The 17,807-nt window shown below is 43.8% G+C and overlaps 1 protein-coding gene across 3 annotated transcripts in view; it reads right to left on the reverse strand.

Moving 5' to 3' along the window:
- Window positions 1–217: 217 nt before the first annotated feature.
- LOC126195219 (lipase 1-like) overlaps window positions 218–17,807 on the reverse strand; it is a 226,308-nt gene continuing 208,718 nt past the window's right edge. For all 3 annotated transcript variants that reach the window (XM_049933738.1, XM_049933739.1, XM_049933737.1), the window contains one exon: window positions 218–372. In XM_049933738.1, the coding sequence (XP_049789695.1) occupies window positions 223–372 (150 nt within the window). In that variant the 3' untranslated portion in view covers window positions 218–222. The remainder of the gene's footprint in view (window positions 373–17,807) is intronic.

Consider the following 17,807-nt stretch of genomic DNA (forward strand, 5'->3'; position numbering starts at 1 on the left):
CTTCCATTAAGCTTTTAGTAGAATCTTTTTTTCAGAATGTCACACATTTTATACTGGTCATGAGGGTCTGTGAGTGAAAAAATCATGTATGGAAAGGTTTCATATGTTCCTGTGACTACTTTGGTTATATTCTACTGCACTACTCAGATTTTTTCCTTGTAATTTTCCAGCATTTCAGTAATATGTTACTAAATAATGTTTTGATTAACATAACCCATTTTGTCAATAACTTTTTATTATCTTAGTTAAATTGTCATACAATACTTCTTTGGCATTGTCAGAAATAAGGAAGTCAACATGAGTGAACTTTTTATCTGGCACTTCAAGTAGTCCAATGCGCAGAGGAAGTGCACCAAATAACCTCTCGGCCTCCTATAGGACAACAAAAGTCTAGATTATCAACAATAATATTAACAGTATTATTATTCAAATACAGTCATAAATTTTGACACATATTATTGAAATTCTCTGACACATATTATTGAAATTCTCCAGAAATAGAATCTTCAAAAATTTAATGTTCAGTGTAATGAGCTTCAGATCATAGAGACAGAAAATGTTTCGAGTTCTGTGCAGATTCTTAAAAGGAAACTGAGTTCTAAGTCTGTTACACAGGCCTCACTGAATTAGCACAGTCATTATGAACTGTGGTATTATTAGTCTCATGATGTACATTTATGAATAATTTGATTTGAGATAGATCAAAAATTCGTGATAAAAGTTTATTACTATCAAAGTAAGTAAGTACTAGCAACAGTAATGGAGTCTGTTATGGAAAACAGTTAATTGATTAGTATGATACTAATTTAACATCTTGTTCAACTTCTTCTGAATGGGTTTTTCTACTGAATATTAGCATTTATCTCACAAAATTTCAGGTAGCATTCTGTTTAAAGGATATAATTTCATACTGAGTATGTTTCTGTCTATTATGCAGGGTGTTCCAAAATACATGGCAATATTTCAGGGTGAGGTTCAGCACATGGAGAAGATAAAAAATGTCATATGAACGTGGGTCGAGAAACGGATATTTATTGAGATGTCAGACATGGGCAACAGTTATCACGTACATTACTAACACTCCCTGTGAACTCACCCTAGCTGCCCCACAGCCCTGTATGACAATAGTGTAATGTGACTGTGATCTCCACGGACTGTGGCCAGGCTGGAATTACTGTGCTTTGGGGCAGGCCCTACAGACTGCTTTGGCAGACAATATGGTACAATCCTATTTGTACATGCACTACTGCTGCTCTCATATGTTGTGTTTCTCCAGGCAAGGTTATGCACTACCGTAATGTTGCACTGTGACTGACTTCTGATTCTCCTTTCTTTATGTATTGTTTTAGACCACAGGTGGGCAACCAGCAACCGGCAGCCTGCAGGCTGGATCCAATCCATGATTGATTTCAATCCCGCCCATGGATAACATCCGTGGGAGAGGACAAGATGCTCACACTCTACTCCACCTGAGACACATTTTTGTGTATTCCTGACAATGCTTGGGTAAGCTCGATGCACATTTGCAGCTCATGATGCAGACCAGTGAAAGTCTTGCTAGTGATTTTTGTTCATGGTGTAGATGTGGAATTCAAAACAATGAAAGAATGATTAGCATTACAGCCATTAAAAGGAACCAATACTGGTGAAAATGTTTTTCACAAAGTTGAAAATTGGATGCTGGATGCACACGCATTGTCTGAACTCTTACGGGACTTGGTATGATTGTCTGCCCCGAGTGTAATGGGCAGGGGCACTATGAATGTAATGTGTGGACATTAAGTTAGGAATGTGAGTCTCACGGGGAGCATGCAAGGGATAATCCCTGCAGTCACATTATCCTCTGTGACCCCAGTGGCTCAGATGGATAGAGCATCTGCATTTGTAAGCAGGAGATCCCGGGTTTGAGTCCCAGTCAGGGCACACATTTTCAACTGTCCCCATTGATGTATATCAACTCCTGCCAACAGCTTAGGGTATTGATTTAATTACAATTTCATTCTAAGAGAGCTGCATGGTCACCGACGGTATCTGTTCTTTCGGACATGTCCAAAAGGACAGATACCATCTTCATATAGTTAAGGCTAGCCAGCTTTTAACCTTCTTCTTCTGTGCGGGATGCACATGCATTGCTCAAACTCTTACGGGACTCAGTAAGATTGTCTGCTGCGAGTAATGAGCGTAACGGGCAGGGACACTACGAATGTTGTGTGTGGACATTAAGTTGGGAATGTGGATCTCACCGGGAGCGTGCAAGGGATAAATCTCTGCAGTCGCACTATCCTCTCTGCCCTCGGTGGCTCAGATGGATAGAGCATCTGCCATGTAAGCAGGAGATCCTGGGTTCGAGTCCCGGTCGGGGCACACATTATCAACTATCCCTGTTGATGTATATCAATGCCTGTTGACAGCTTAGGGTCTTGATTTAATTATCATTTCACATGAAGCTTCTGTTTACTGTATGTGCTTGTTCACTAATCATTTATGCTTCTGTCCAGCTTTCCAACAATGGCAGCTATTGTGCCACTCTGTAGCCCACCTCTACTTACCATTATGTACACAACAATACCAATATAAGAAAACTGTGCAGTGACTGCAGCAGAGCTACTGCATGACATGGCTGTTTGCATAGGTGTCTCAGCCTCTGATGGGGTAGAATGAGCCTGTGATAGGGCTGGAATATGAACTGCTGGGTGGGTGGATTGGGCAGGTCTTGCATCTGGATCTTCCACAGGGAAGGATCTTAGGTGAGATGTCCCTCAGTTCAGGGCATGATGATAGATAATCAAAGCCCTGATGAAGGATGTGGTTCAGTTGTTTCTGTCCAGAGGCGTATTGGGTGATGAAGGGGTCACTTCTTTGTAGCTGATTCTTGGGAGTGGTGGGAGGATTTGAGGTATGTGAGCATATGGCATGGGAAATCTGTTTGTCAACTATGTCTGGGGGTAGCACTTGTCTGTGAAGGTCTTTGTGAGACTTCCAGCATACCAGGCAAAGGAGTTCTTGAGTCTGGAGATACGCTGTCCTGGGTAGCCAGGCTGAATGGGAGAGATTTTTTGGTGTCAAAGGGGTGGCAGCTGTCAAAATGCAGGTGCTGTTGGTGGTGATGCATTTAATGTGGACAGAGCTGTGGTTGGAGCCATCAGAGAGGATAAGATCAATGTCCAAGAAAGTGGGACACCTGTTGAGGACAACTAGGTGAAGCAGATGGGAGAGAAGGTGTTGAGATTGTGAAGGAATGAGGAAAGCTTGTCTTGACACTGAGTCCAGATCGCGAAGATATCATCAGACTGGTATAGGAGGGTCCACGGAAGTGCCAATGGCTGTGTCACAGATTTTGTATGTATATGTTCCCTTCAAAGGACGAGTAGTTGTGTGTTAAGATAAAGCTTGTAAGCTGTATGAGGAATTATGTAGTAACCAGACTTAAAATCCACTAGCTAGACTCAGAGTCAAGACAACATTTCCTCATTCCTTCACAACCTCAACAACTCTCCCATCCACTTCATCTTGTTCTTCTCAACCCAGCCTGCCACTTTCCTGCACATTGACTTTCTCCTCTCTGATGGCTCCATCCACACCTCTGTCCAAATTAAATGCACCATCTACCAACAGTTAATGCATTTCAAAGGTGCCATCCTTTCCACACCAAAAAATCCTTCCCATACATCTGGCCACCCAAGACAGCATATCTGCAGTGACAAGAACTCCCTTGCCCCATATGCTGAAGGTATCACAATGGCTTTCACAGACAAGAACTATCTCCCAGACCTTGTCCACAAAAAAATTTCCTATTCCATATCTCTACACACTCCCAGTTCTCCCACCAACCCCCAGGAACAAGCTAGAAAGAGTGCCTGTCCCCCTTCATCAGCCAATACCACCCCAGGCTAGAACAGTTGAACCACAACCTTCATCAGGGCTGTAATTGTATATCGTCATTCCCTGAAATGAGAGACATCCAACCCAAGAGCCTTCCCATAATTATACATCATCATGCCCTGCAATGAAGGACACCCTACCCAAGACCCTTCCCATCCCTTCCAGAGTGGTGTTCCATTGCTCACTCCACTCCACGACATCCTAGTCCATCCCTATATCACTCCCAATACCAGCCCATAGCCAAAGGAATCACATCTTTGCAGAAGATCCAATTGCAAAACCTGCCCAGTCCACCCACCCAGCACTTCTTATTCCAATCCTGTCACAGTCTTTTCCTACCTCATCAGAGGCTGGGCCTGTGAAATCAGCATATCACACATAAGCTCTGCTGCAACCATTGCACAGTTTTTATAGTGGTATGACTACCAACCAGCTGTCTACCAGGGTGACTGGCCACTGCCAAACTTGTGGCCAAGAGCTAAGTGGACCACCCTATGGCACAACATGTAGCTGAACATAGCATGCTTGATTTCAATGGCTGCTTCAAAATGCATGCATCTTGAGCCTCTCCTCCACCAACACCTTTTCTGAACTGCACAGGTGGAAGTTATAATTAGAACACATTCTCTGCATACAAAATTATCCTGGCCTCAACCTATGATAACATACTGTACCCACAACCTCGTCCCAACAGTTTCTGCCCCCTCCATCCTATAACCTCCTCTCAGTTCATGTTGCCTCACCCTCATTATGTGCCACTCTCTGCCAATGCACCTGCCAGTCTTTTCCTCTCTCTGCTCTTCTCCTTTTCCACTCTCCATTTTCCCACCCCCTCCCTCCCCCACAGCCTTCCAATATTGCATCTGGCAGCCTTGTCTTGCTGCCTTCAAGTCCCTGCACTTTCCACGAGACAGCTCACATCTCTCCTACAACCAATACTCTGCTAGCCTTCCCCCTTCCCCACCCCACTTCATGGCTGCTTCCATTCAATGGAACAGTTGCAGTCTGGCCAGAGCATCAGGAGATAGTGGTCAGGTGTGCATGACATGTGGCTGCTTGTGAGAATGTGTATGAGTTTTTCTTTTTTTTTTCTGAAGAAGACTTTGCCCAAGAGGTTATTGTGTAACAGCCTTTTTGTTGTGCCTCTCCGCAACTCAGTGTGTCATCTTTATCATGAATAGCAGTCTATACTTTTCATAGTTGTTGATATTCCATCCTGGAATTTGCATTGTTTCACACTCAGATAATTTTTGCGTAGAGTGGCTGATGAAGTATGTTTTTAATTTAAGTTGGGTTTGTAGGGATTCACAATTTCTTGCTTTATCAAACAATGGGATGACTCCCCTCCCCTACACACTTAGATACGTACACACACAGCAATTTTTTGTGTGTGTGTGTGTGTGTGTGTGTGTGTGTGTGTGTGTGTGTGTGTGTGTGTGTGTGTGTGTGTGTGTGTGTGTTTTCATTAGCTCATGAAGAACGTTGTCTGACAGTTTATCCAACACTCTAATTTGAAATGTGCATGTCTGCTGCTTAATTTATTGTGTTATGTGAGATGAGAGGTTGTTGAATAACTTTACAGCAAAGCACACAACTCCATTCTGAATTTCAGTAGCCTGTATTCCTCAAAATACGGGAACTATTATAAACTTTTCCATCTCACAGAACTTAGAAAACTAGTTCATTTCCTCATCCCCTTTTACAGTATTTAATAATCCTGCAGCAGCGGAATAACTTGATGAGGAATGAAATCCACTCAACTGTTACAAATAACTCAGGAATGTCACACTACAACCATTTAATAAAATAAAATAAGACAAAATTGGTTTAAAATATTGTGTTTTCAGCATTGTAAGTAGACACATCATCATGTTGCAATAGCAGACATCCGGACATTGAGGTGACGTGACATTATGGGCACACATCTGTTGTAATTAGCTACACCTGTGACAAAAAAGGGGCACCCATGTCCTTCGTGATACTGTAGTGCATAAAATAATCCATGTACAGTCTTGTTGGGCAGTAACACTGCAAGCATAGGTGTTGTGACTCGCCGATCTTTCAAAGTGCCGCCACGCAGTTATGCGCGTCCTCTACATGCAGCGCTGTCTGCCAGCCATGCAGCAGCAGTGCCACCTAAGCGGCCAGCCAGCCAGCGGCAGCTAGACTTGGACTCAGTTATGATTTGACTGTTTAAGTGTACACACATCTTACTCTGCTTACTTGATCTGTGACTTTCAAGTATTGTGTCTTCCTCGAAATATATTAGTTCAACTTGAAATTATTACAATTGGCGACGAGATAGTGATTTTACTTTTCCATCGTTGACCCACATGTTTCCATGGCCACTTTAGAGCAACTATTGCAAGGTCTCATAGGACAGCAAATGCTTCTCACAAATGCGATTCGTGATTTCGTCACGGCATCAAATGTGGGGCATCTCTCGTCGTTGTCTCTATCTACTTTTCCTCCTTACGACGAGACGGCGGAAGACTGGTCTGATTACAAAAAACATGTTCGACAGCACTTCTTGGCATTTCATGTCGCAGACGAACAAACATGTAAGTCTCTGTTCCTTTCATGGACTTCACCTCAAATGTATCGGTTATTGTCGCAATTGTCTCCTTTGAAAGATCCTGCATCTTTGTCCTTTGCTGAAATGTTCTCACTTCTGTCCGTCTATTTTCAAAAGCATATGCATGTGGTAGCCTCTCGTGTTGCCTTTTATCGTTATCAAGAACAACCGAATCAATCCTATCGCACTTGGGCTGCTGAACTTCACGGCCTCAGTAGAAAGTGTCAATTTGTTATTGAAGTTCACAAAGAATCCTACGCCGATTCCATGGTACGGTAAGCTATTATCCAATCGGCGCCCGACAAAGAAGAAGACTGCCATCTGCTTCACGTCTGCTGTGCAGCGAGCTACCTTAATTTAAGTATTAACTGTATTTTTCTTACTTGTCACTTCTTCTTCCGTGTGTTTTTGCTTTTAGGAAGCTTTAATTGTCAAGTGCTAATAATAGTGTTCCATAGATTTCGTGTTTGTTTTGAATACAGTCAGAGAGAGTCCCTTTAGTCAACCATAGTGCCAGTAGTGCTAGTGTTTTTCAATACAGTCCAGAGACAGGTAGTGCTATTTTCATTGTTTTCTACAAGAAGTGGCTAGCAACCACAGTTTAGTCAACAATAAGCCGCCTTTAGCGAATTAGCAGTCTAGTTAAAAGTTGATTAACTCAAATTGATTTCTTAGGATGGATAGGATGTGTGACTGCTGTGTACGGACGCAGGAGGCGCTGGCCACTGTTCGCGAACAGCTGAATGTCTTGATGGCCGCGGTCAGCCGTCTTCAGGCTGCTGCCTGGGAGTGTAGCGGCAGTGGGGAGTCTGTTGCATCACATGGTACAACCCAGGTGTTACATGTGTCACCCACTGTCCCTGCTGTCGAGACATCTTCGCGGGCACTGGGCGCGGTTGGGCCACCCTCTCCCCAAGGGGAGTGGTGGGTTCAGCGGCGTTCGCGGCGCACGAGGCGGAGGGTAAATGTGGAGGCTGGCCGTGTGGCATCGCCCGCTCTGCCTGTGAGTGGACATGTGGCCGCCTCTTTCAGCAAGGTCCGAGCAGGCACACGGGGGGAGGGGTTTATTAGTTATTGGGAGCTCCAACATAAGCCGGGTGATGGAGCCCCTTAGGGAAATAGCGGAAAGGTCGGGGAAGAATGCCAGTGTTCACTCTGTCTGCTTGCTGGGGGGTCTCATCCGAGATGTGGAGGAGGCCCTGCTGGCGGCGATACAGAGCACTGGGTGCACCCGACTACAAATTGTTGCTCATGTCGGCACCAATGACTCTTGCCGTCTGGGTTCAGAGGTCATCCTCAGTTTGTACAGGCGGTTGGCGGAATTGGTGAAGGCGGAAAGCCTTGCTCGCAGGATGGAATCAGAGCTAACTATTTGTAGTATTGTTCCCAGAACTGATCGCGGTCCTCTGGTTTGGAGCCGAGTGGAAGGCTTAAACCAGAGGCTCAGACGATTCTGCGGAGATCTGGGGTGCAAATTTCTCGACCTCCGCTGTCGGGTGGAGAAATGTAGGGTCCCCCTGAATAGGTCAGGAGTGCACTACAAGCCGGAAGTGGCTACAAGGGTAGCGGAGTACGTATGGAGTGCACATGGGGGTTTTTTAGGTTAGAGAATTCCCTCCCTAGGCCCGACAAGACGCCTCCTGAGACGTGGCAAGGTAGGAGTAGGCAAAATGCTAATAGTAAACTGCAGGAGCGTCTATAGAAAGGTCCCAGAACTGCTCTCATTAATAAACGGCCCATATAGTACTAGGGACAGAAAGTTGGCTGAAACCAGACGAAAACAGTAATGAAATCCTAAACTCAGATTGGAATGTATACTGCAGAGACAGGCTGGACAGTGAAGGGGGAGGCGTGTTTACAGCTATAACAAGTGCAATAGTATTGAAGGAAATTGATGGAGATCCGAAATGAAATAATTTGGGTGAAGGTCACGGTTAAAGCAGGCTCAGACATGGTAATTGGATGTCTCTATAGGCCCCCTGGCTCAGCAGCTGTTGTGGCTGAGCACCTGAAGGATAATTTGGAAAATATTTTGAGTAGATTTCCCCACCATGTTATAGTTCTGGGTGGAGATTTTAATTTGCTGGATATAGACTGGGAGACTCAAACGTTCATAATGGGTGGCAGGGACAAAGAATCCAGTGAAATTTTTTTAAGTGCTTTATCTGAAAACTACCTTGAGCAGGTAAACGGAGAACCAACTCATGGCAATAACATATTAGACCTTCTGGTGACAAACAGACCCAAACTATTTGAAACAGTTAATGCAGAACAGGGAATCAGCGATCATAAAGTGGTTACTGCATCGATGATTTCAGCCGTAAATAGAAATATTAAAAAAGGTAGGAAGATTTTTCTGTTTAGCAAAAGTGACAAAAAGCAGATTACAGAGTACCTGACGGCTCAACATGAAAGTTTTGTCTCAAGTACAGATAGTGTTGAGGATCAGTGGACAAAGTTCAAAACCATCATACAATATGCGTTAGATGAGTATGTGACAAGCAAGATCGTAAGAGATGGAAAAGAGCCACCGTGGTACAACAACCGAGTTAGAAAACTGCTGCGGAAGGAAAGGGAACTTCACAGCAAACATAAACATAGCCAAAGCCTTGCAGACAAACAAAAATTACACCAAGCGAAATGTAGTGTGAGGAGGGCTATGCGAGAGGCGTTCAATGAATTCGAAAGTAAAGTTCTATGTACTGACTTGGCAGAAAATCCTAAGAAATTTTGGTCTTCTGTCAAAGCGGTAGGTGGATCAAAACAAAATGTCCAGACACTCTGTGACCAAAATGGTACTGAAACAGAGGATGACAGACGAAAGGCCGAAATACTAAATGTCTTTTTCGAAAGCTGTTTCACAGAGGAAGACTGCACTGTAGTTCCTTCTCTAGATTGTCGCACAGATGACAAAATGGTAGATATCGAAATAGACGACAGAGGGATAGAGAAACAATTAAAATCGCTCAAAAGAGGAAAGGCCGCTGGACCTGATGGGATACCAGTTCGATTTTACACAGAGTACGCGAAGCAACTTGCCCCCCTCCTTGCTGCGGTGTACCGTAGATCTCTAGAAGAGCGTAGCGTTCCAAAGGATTGGAAAAGGGCACAGGTCATCCCCATTTTGACGAAGGGGCTTCGAACAGATGTGCAGAACTACAGACCTATATCTCTAACGTCGATCAGTTGTAGAATTTTGGAACACGTATTATGTTCGAGTATAATGACTTTTCTGGAGACTAGAAATCTACTCTGTAGGAATCAGCATGGGTTTCGAAAAAGACGGTCGTGTTAAACCCAGCTCGCGCTATTCGTCCACGAGACTCAGAGGGCCATAGACACGGGTTCACAGGTAGATGCCGTGTTTCTTGACTTCCGCAAGGCGTTCGATACAGTTCCCCACAGTCGTTTAATGAACAAAGTAAGGGCATGTGGACTATCAGACCAATTGTGTGATTGGATTGAAGAGTTCCTAGATAACAGAATGCAGCATGTCGTTCTCAATGGAGAGAAGTCTTCCGAAGTAAGAGTGATTTCAGGTGTGCCGCAGGGGAGTGTCATAGGACCGTTGCTATTCACAATATACATAAATGACCTTGTGGATGACATCGGAAGTTCACTGAGGCTTTTTGCAGATGATGCTGTGGTGTATTGAGAGGTTGTAACAATGGAAAATTGTACTGAAATGCAGGAGGATCTGCAGCAAATTGACGCATGGTACAGGGAATGGCAATTCAATCTCAATGTAGACAAGTGTAATGTGCTTCAAATACATAGAAAGAAAGATCCCTTATCATTTAGCTACAATATAGGTCAGCAACTGGAAGCAGTTAATTCCATAAATTATCTGGGAGTACGCATTAGGAGTGATTTAAAATGGAATGATCATATAAAGTTGATCGTTGGTAAAGCAGATGCCAGACAGATTCATTGGAAGAATCCTAAGGAAATGCAATCCGAAAACAAAGGATGTAGGTTACAGTACGCTTGTTCACCCACTGCTTGAATACTGCTCAGCAGTGTGGGATCCGTACCAGATAGGGTTGATAGAAGAGATAGAGAAGATCCAACGGAGAGCAGCGCGCTTCATTACAGGATCATTTAGTAATTGCGAAAACGTTATGGAAATGATAGATAAACTCCAGTGGAAGACTGCGGGAGAGACGCTCAGTAGCTCAGTATGGGCTTTTGTTGAAGTTTTGAGAACATACCTTCACTGAAGAGTCAAGCAGTATATTGCTCCCTCCTACGTATATCTCGCGAAGAGACCATGAGGATAAAGTCAAAGAGATTAGAGCGCACACAGAAGCATACCGACAATCCTTCTTTCCATGAACAATACGAGACTGGAATAGAAGGGAGAACCGATAGAGGTACTCAGGGTAACCTCCGCCACACACCGTCAGGCGGCTTGCGGAGTATGGATGTAGATGTAGATGTAGAACATGCCTTTCAGTTGGAAAATCTGACTCTAGATAAAGTCCTATCCATCACTCAGTCTTTTGAAATTTCTCGTGGCACTGGAGCGCAAATAGAGGCATGGGGTGACGTCGGGGAAATACAACCTCTGTGCGATGTTGACGAAGCGTGTGGCGTGTCCCCGCCGGCCGATGTGGCCGCAGTATGCTCACAAGCGCAGCCTCGGCCTAACCGTAAACAAACCTCTAAGAAACTGCAGCAAAACCCATGGCAACTTCCTTCATGTCCCCAGTGTTTTACGAAACATTCATGAGAAGATTGTCCACAACGTTGGGTCATGTGTCACAAATGAAAAAAAAAAAAAAAAAAAAAAAAAAAAAAAAAAAAAAAAAAAAAAAAAAACGGTCATGTGTCATCCGTTTGCAAATCTGACCGCATACATGATGTTCATGAACATGACACTGATTCTGATTCTGTGTTGTCTGTCAATTGTACTTCTTCCCTTTCAGGGAAATTATTCCTCACTGTCCAAATACTTGGTCGAGATGTTCGCATGCAGGTGGATACTGGTTCTGCTGCCACTATCATCAATTCTCAGACGTATCTTCAGTTGGGTTCTCCAATCCTGTCACCTGTCACTAGGCAATTATAGACTTACAATAAACAGAAGATTTCTCTCTTGGGGCAATTTGATGCTGAGGTATCTTACAAATCTGTTGTTCGCACTGTTCCCATATTTGTGGTCGACCATAGTAACGCGGAGAATCTTTTTAGTTTCGATGCCTTTCGCGTTTTTGGGTTCTCCATGGATGACTCTGTCAATATCGTCTCTGATGCTATTCCTTATGCTCAATTGGATTCCTTGTTGATGACATTTTCGTCCCGTTTTTCTCTTGGGTTAGGCCGTGCCAACTACTTTGAAGCTCATATCCCGCTCAAACTCACTGCTCAGCCTAAGTTTTCTCAGGCTCGGCCCATTCCTGTGGCCCTTCGTGATCAGGTCAAACAGAAGCTGGATCGTCTCACTGCTTCAGGGGTCTTGCTTCCTGTCCCTCCCATTGAGTGGTCCTCTCCTGCTACGGGTTCTGACCCTACCCTCTTCTGGGTTTTACGCTGTATTCAGAAGGGTTAGCCAGATTATCCATCCGCTAAGACTTCTGATCCATTGCGGAACTACTACGCTTTGCTTTACCGCCTCACGGCTAGGGATGGTGTTATCCTTCTTTCCACCGAAAATGCTTCGCCGCGTGTTGTGGTACCTGTGTCTTTGCGTGCTTCGGTCTTGTGCCTCCTTCACCAAGGGCACTGGGGTGTCTCTCGCACAAAATCTCTGGTGCGCTGCCATGTGTAGTGGTCTGGCATCGACTCTGAAATCGCCCACATGGTCGCTACCTGCAGCCCTTGTGCGTCACAGGCCGCCACCCCTAAGTCATCTTTGTCACCGTGGCCTTCTCTTGAGAAGCCCTGGGAGCATATTCATGCTGACTTCATGGGACCTTTTTTAGGTACTTATTGGCTTCTCGTTATTGACGCCTACTCTAACTTTCCTTTCATTGTCTGTTGCACTTCACCTACCACCACAGCAACTACTAATGCTCTAGCTTGCATTTTCTCTTTGGAAGGCCTTCCCTCTACTCTTGTTACTGATAATGGTCTGCAATTTGCCTCTTCCGATTTTGCAGATTTTTGTGCCCGTCACGGCGTCATGCATGTCACGGCCCCTCCATTCCATCCACGGTCAAACGGTGAGGCTGAACGACTGGTCCACACATTTAAGGCTCAGGTGAGGAAACTCCTGACTTCTTCTGCTGCTGATGATGCGCTTCTCAAATTTCGGGCTTATTACCGTTTCTCCCCCATGGGTGACCACAGCCTGGCTGAGCTCTTACATGGCCGACAGCCCCACACGCTACTTCATCTTCTGTGGCCTTCCACCTCATGGCCGCAGGTGCCTTCACTGGGCCAGTTCACTGCCGACAACCTGTATGGGTATGGGGATATGGCAGGCGGCCAAAATGGAGTCCTGGTCGCATCTTATGACACCGTGACCAACGCCTGTATGAAATCCAGACAGACAGGGGTGTTGTAGTGCATCATTCGGACCAGCTTCAGCCTCGTGTGCTGGCAACGCCTGTTCTGGACGCTGCTACACCACCTTCGGCTCTATCTGACACTCGGGATACTGGAATCTCTCATTACTCACAACGCAGTCCTCTCACCATCATATCGGTGCCAGCACAAGAACTGACGCCACCAGGAAACGTGCCCATGCAGGAACCAGATGACCATCATCTGTCGGAGCAACTCTACTCGCCTCCTTCTCCTACGGACGCGGACACATCGCCTATGTCTCTTGTTATAACAACCGGACTTGCCACAATGGGCAGATTGGTGCATGGGGCCCCAGCAGATTCGACCCCCACGTCTCCTGTCATCTTGACCCGTTATCATCGAGGACACTTCCATCCGTATGGGAAGCCTCCTCCTCGAGACTTCACGGCCAGTCAAACAACATCTATGGATGTTAGCAATCTACAGGCCACCTCCACCAAGACCTGTGCAAAAAATTCAAAGGGGGGAATAGTGTTGTGACTCGCCGATCTTTCAAAGTGCCACCGCGCAGTTACGCGCATCCTCTACATGTGGCGCTGTCTGCCAGCATTGCAGAAGCAGCGCCACCTAAGCGACCAGCCATCCAGCAGCCACTAGACTTGGACTCAGTTATGATTTCACTGTTAAAGTGTACACTCTGTTTACTTCATCTGTGACTTTCATGTATTGTGTCTTCCTTGAAATATATTTGTTCAACTTGAAGTTATTACAATAGGATGTGTGACATGCCTGTAAACTAACATTTTCACTTGTGCCTTAGTTTGCAATGTATCTTTTCACTGCTAACAGGGAGAGCTTGTTAGAAGTGTAATCATATAATTCAGATTTAAATCCAGAGTTTAATTTTATTTGCTCTAACTGAGGATAGGAGCCACCATAATTGTTGAGGTGATAACAAGCATCTGCTGTGATATTCAGAATACAATCTTAACTGCATGGGAGTCCATTGTCAGGAGTTTTAGGGAGGTGGAGGGGTTTCTCCCAAATCCAAACAGTGTGGCACTCTGGAAAGCTTCCACTACACCATATTCAAAGAGTTTACCATGATGTAATGGAAACTTTTCTGTTTGTAAGTTCTGCAAAATTTAGTAACAAGTGATTCTGCCAAGTGGCAGCACCAGCTAGAAAATGATTGTTAGCCATACAGGGAGCTGAACTAATGCGAGTCCCCATTAGTATGTAACAAGCCACTCACTTTGGAGCCACAACACTGATTGGCTGAGATGCCTCAATGTTTAACAAATTTTGGGAGTTGCTCAGAACTTGTAAAATTGTGGAGTCATTAATGATCCATTGAGATATGATTAAGGTTGATCCAGTGGATCCATGATGCACAGTGTTATCATAGTTAAAGTATTTTAGTGTAGGCCTGCTTGATTTTGTGGGACAGCTTTGCTGCAGCAATAGCTCATTGGCAGTTGTAACTTCCAGTTTATAGGTTAAGGTGATTTAGTGCAAGCTTGTATTGTTACTTAGTAGCAGTTTTATTTTGGTTCTGGGAGGTAATAGTTAACTGGAGGATGCACTGGACAAAGAAACTGGCATGGCGAAGTTTATTTAAGTATAAATAAACTGTATTGTTTCCATACAGACAGGAATGTTTCATTTTAGTGTGACTTACTGACCTTAATCAGTTTTAACTCAGGTACTGAGGATTTTTTTTTTTTTTTTTTGTAAGATTTCAACAGTTAGTGCAAGAAGCTGGTTTGCAGGTAAGGGATGCTGCTAACATCTTATGTTTTGAATAAAATGATGAAACCAGGAAATCCCTCTGAGAGAAATGAAAGTGCTGCAGAGTAGTGATTAGTTTTGTTGGAGTTGTGATTTTCTATTCTTGTCTCTTGGATCAAAGTGAGATGAGTGACTCTTATAAAAAATTATTTCACTAAATCAAGTGTAGTAGTGTTGAGAGTTGTCCTGGTCTTACCATTACAGTTCCTTTGCTTACAGTTGGAAGTTAGTATATATTTATTTTATTTATTTATATACATATTTTGGGGATCCTTTTATCCATGTGAAGCACTAGGATGTGGAATGCATCAAAGAATACATAAATAAAAATCACATAGAACATGTAACAAGGAAACCTACAGTAAGTTTACAAAAAAAACAATTGCAAGAAAAATAAAAATACACCACTAGAACAAAAACAAGAAGCAAAGTGAAGGAAAGACTCCCTACAACGATTAGTGCCTGTTGCACAACAATAGCAACAAACAATAAAAATACATACATTACGGGTATATATGTCTCTGATAAAAAATTCATCTAATGAATAAAAAGTTTTATCAAGTAAACACATCTTTATTTTACTGTTTTAATAATTCACTGCTACTATGTGGACTTCTGACATTATTCGACAGTGAATTAAATATTGTAATACTTGAACTTTGGTATATTTAATTGGTTTCCTAGTGCACAGGATTGTAAAAAATGAAGCTCATAATGGAATAAATATATTGGATAGTTGTGGTAAGTATCTTCAGTATTTTAAAAAGAACACTACAGGAAGTTCATCATCATCAGTAAACACTTCCAGGCTAAGTTGCCGTGGTCGATCTGTACAACTTCTTCTCCCTGACGTTTCATTCTCAACTACGGAGAACATATTCCGAGGTGAGTCGACGACTGGCTGCTAGGAGCTGGGGCCGCCGCTTATATGGAGAAGATGTTCTCCGTAGTTGAGAACGAAACGTCAGGGAGAAGAAGTTCTACAGATCGACCACAGCAACTTAGCCTGGAAGTGTTTACTGATGAAGATGCCGGCCGTGAAAGCCTACATGGGATGACTACAGGAAGTGATCAGGGAAAATCTGCACATAACTTGGACAACTATTTCCTGCAGAAACAAAGTTTTCTTTGGTGAGAGTGCATTGTGCCAGAGTGGAGGCATCCAAAGGAAGTGGACTTTGTGACACTGACATCTCCAGTATGTAAGATTGTCCTAATGGCAAAAGTAGCTGAAGACTGCTTTTTTGTGGTCTGGAGAGTACGATGTTCCCATTGTAAGGTAACAGGGGATAATATGGAACTCTTTCAAGTATGTAAGGTAACAGGGGATAATATGGCACTCTTTCAAGTAATTTAAAATTTAAAGCACAGCAGCAGCGATAATATGCTGGGCAAAATAGACCAGAAAATACTTGTTTTGTGTTTTGATGGACGTTGTAGTTCCGTTGGAAAGTGTTTTGGTTTTCTTTTAATTGCAACGAATTATATAAGTGTGGTGATAATTTGTAAAATTATATAATGTATTTAGATTTAAGTATTTAAATATTATAAAATATTGTAAATGAATTGTGGCCATGTTTAGCAATTATTTTGACTACTGTGGTGTCATGTGACCTGACTTAGGACTGTGGATATGAGCGGGAAAATCGTGGTCTTTTGTCGTTGGCCGTTGTGGTGGTGAGTTGGGAGCGGCAAAGTGCCGCGAGTGCCAGCATGGACGGCAGGGTATGCAAAGGAACAAAGTGAAAGTGTGTGGGTGTGAGACAAACAGTGTACGAATTGCACCGATTATTATTTGTGAACTTAAAAAATGCATGGCCACAACGTTAAAGTGTTTCTTTTGAATAAATAAGTTTCAATCTGAACGTGTATAGTTCAATTCACTGCTCTTCAAAAGCCAGCCAATATCAGACTCAATAATAGGGGCGCAAATGCAACCGTTTACTACCAACCCCCTTTAAAGATGAGCCACGTGAAAAAATAGGTAGTAAACGAGCCCGAGTTCAGTTGCAATTGGGGGCTCATCTGGGATAGGACTTTCTTCCATATTCGATAGTATTTCGGAATCGAATGTCCATCTGATGTTCAGCTTTTGAGCAGTCAGTGTGGGGGCTCTGAGCTAAATCGGTGCATTAGCAGTACCGGAGTGTTTGTGCTGGACAAGATACGCGTTGCCCCGTGGTTATGCCGATATAAGGCCACCACGATTGTGAAGCAGTCAGTTACACTGTCTGATGATTCGACCACGTGTTGCCGCGGGTAAAACTGCCGTGCTTGCCGTATCCACGTGTTGCCGCGGGTAAAACAGTCGTCCGTGCCGCGATACGTGCTGCCGCGAGAAGAAACCGTCGTCCGTGCCACGTCCATGTGTTGCTACGGGTAAAGCAGTTGAAGCTGTATCCACGTGCTGCCGACGATCAACGCCGTCATCCGTGCCACTGACCAACATGACTACATGCTGCCAGGGGCCTACGCAACGTGTTCTAGCTCCTGATTGAGTTTGCTGTGTGTCCACGCCGCCGATTAAGATTCATTGCATAGCTGTGCTGCGGAGCTCACTGCAGACGTCGCGTCACACGAGGATTTAAAAGATAAGTACAGCCAGCAGCTACATTGCAAAATTGTGTCTTTTCATTAGCCATGGCCGATGAGACGTGTGAATCTCAAAGTGAAGGCGAATCAGTGGATGTTAGGAGTACCTGTAGTAGCCCTAGCATGCCAAAAGAAATAGGCTGGATACCAGGAAGTGACCTCAGCACATTTTTTGTAAAAATTACTAGTAAATTAGGAGAAATAGACTCGAAAATAGGGAATATAAAAACTGCAATAGTTGGAGAAATGGATTCGAAAATAGGGGATATGGAATTAAGGCTTAGTGATAAAATAAAGACAGTGAGTGAAAATTTTGATCAGCTAGATCTCAAATTCACTCAAATTACAGATAAAGTTGAAAACACAGTTAAAATTGTTGAGGGAATTATTGAGAGAGTTGATGAGGTTGAAAGAGGCCTAGTAGCCAAGGTGGACACTGTGCAAAGTAATCTTGTGGGGGAGATTCAGGTACAGGAACAGAAATGCACATTATTTC

Source organism: Schistocerca nitens, chromosome 7, assembly GCF_023898315.1.
Source record: "Schistocerca nitens isolate TAMUIC-IGC-003100 chromosome 7, iqSchNite1.1, whole genome shotgun sequence".
In the NCBI taxonomy this organism is placed as follows: domain Eukaryota; kingdom Metazoa; phylum Arthropoda; class Insecta; order Orthoptera; family Acrididae; genus Schistocerca; species Schistocerca nitens.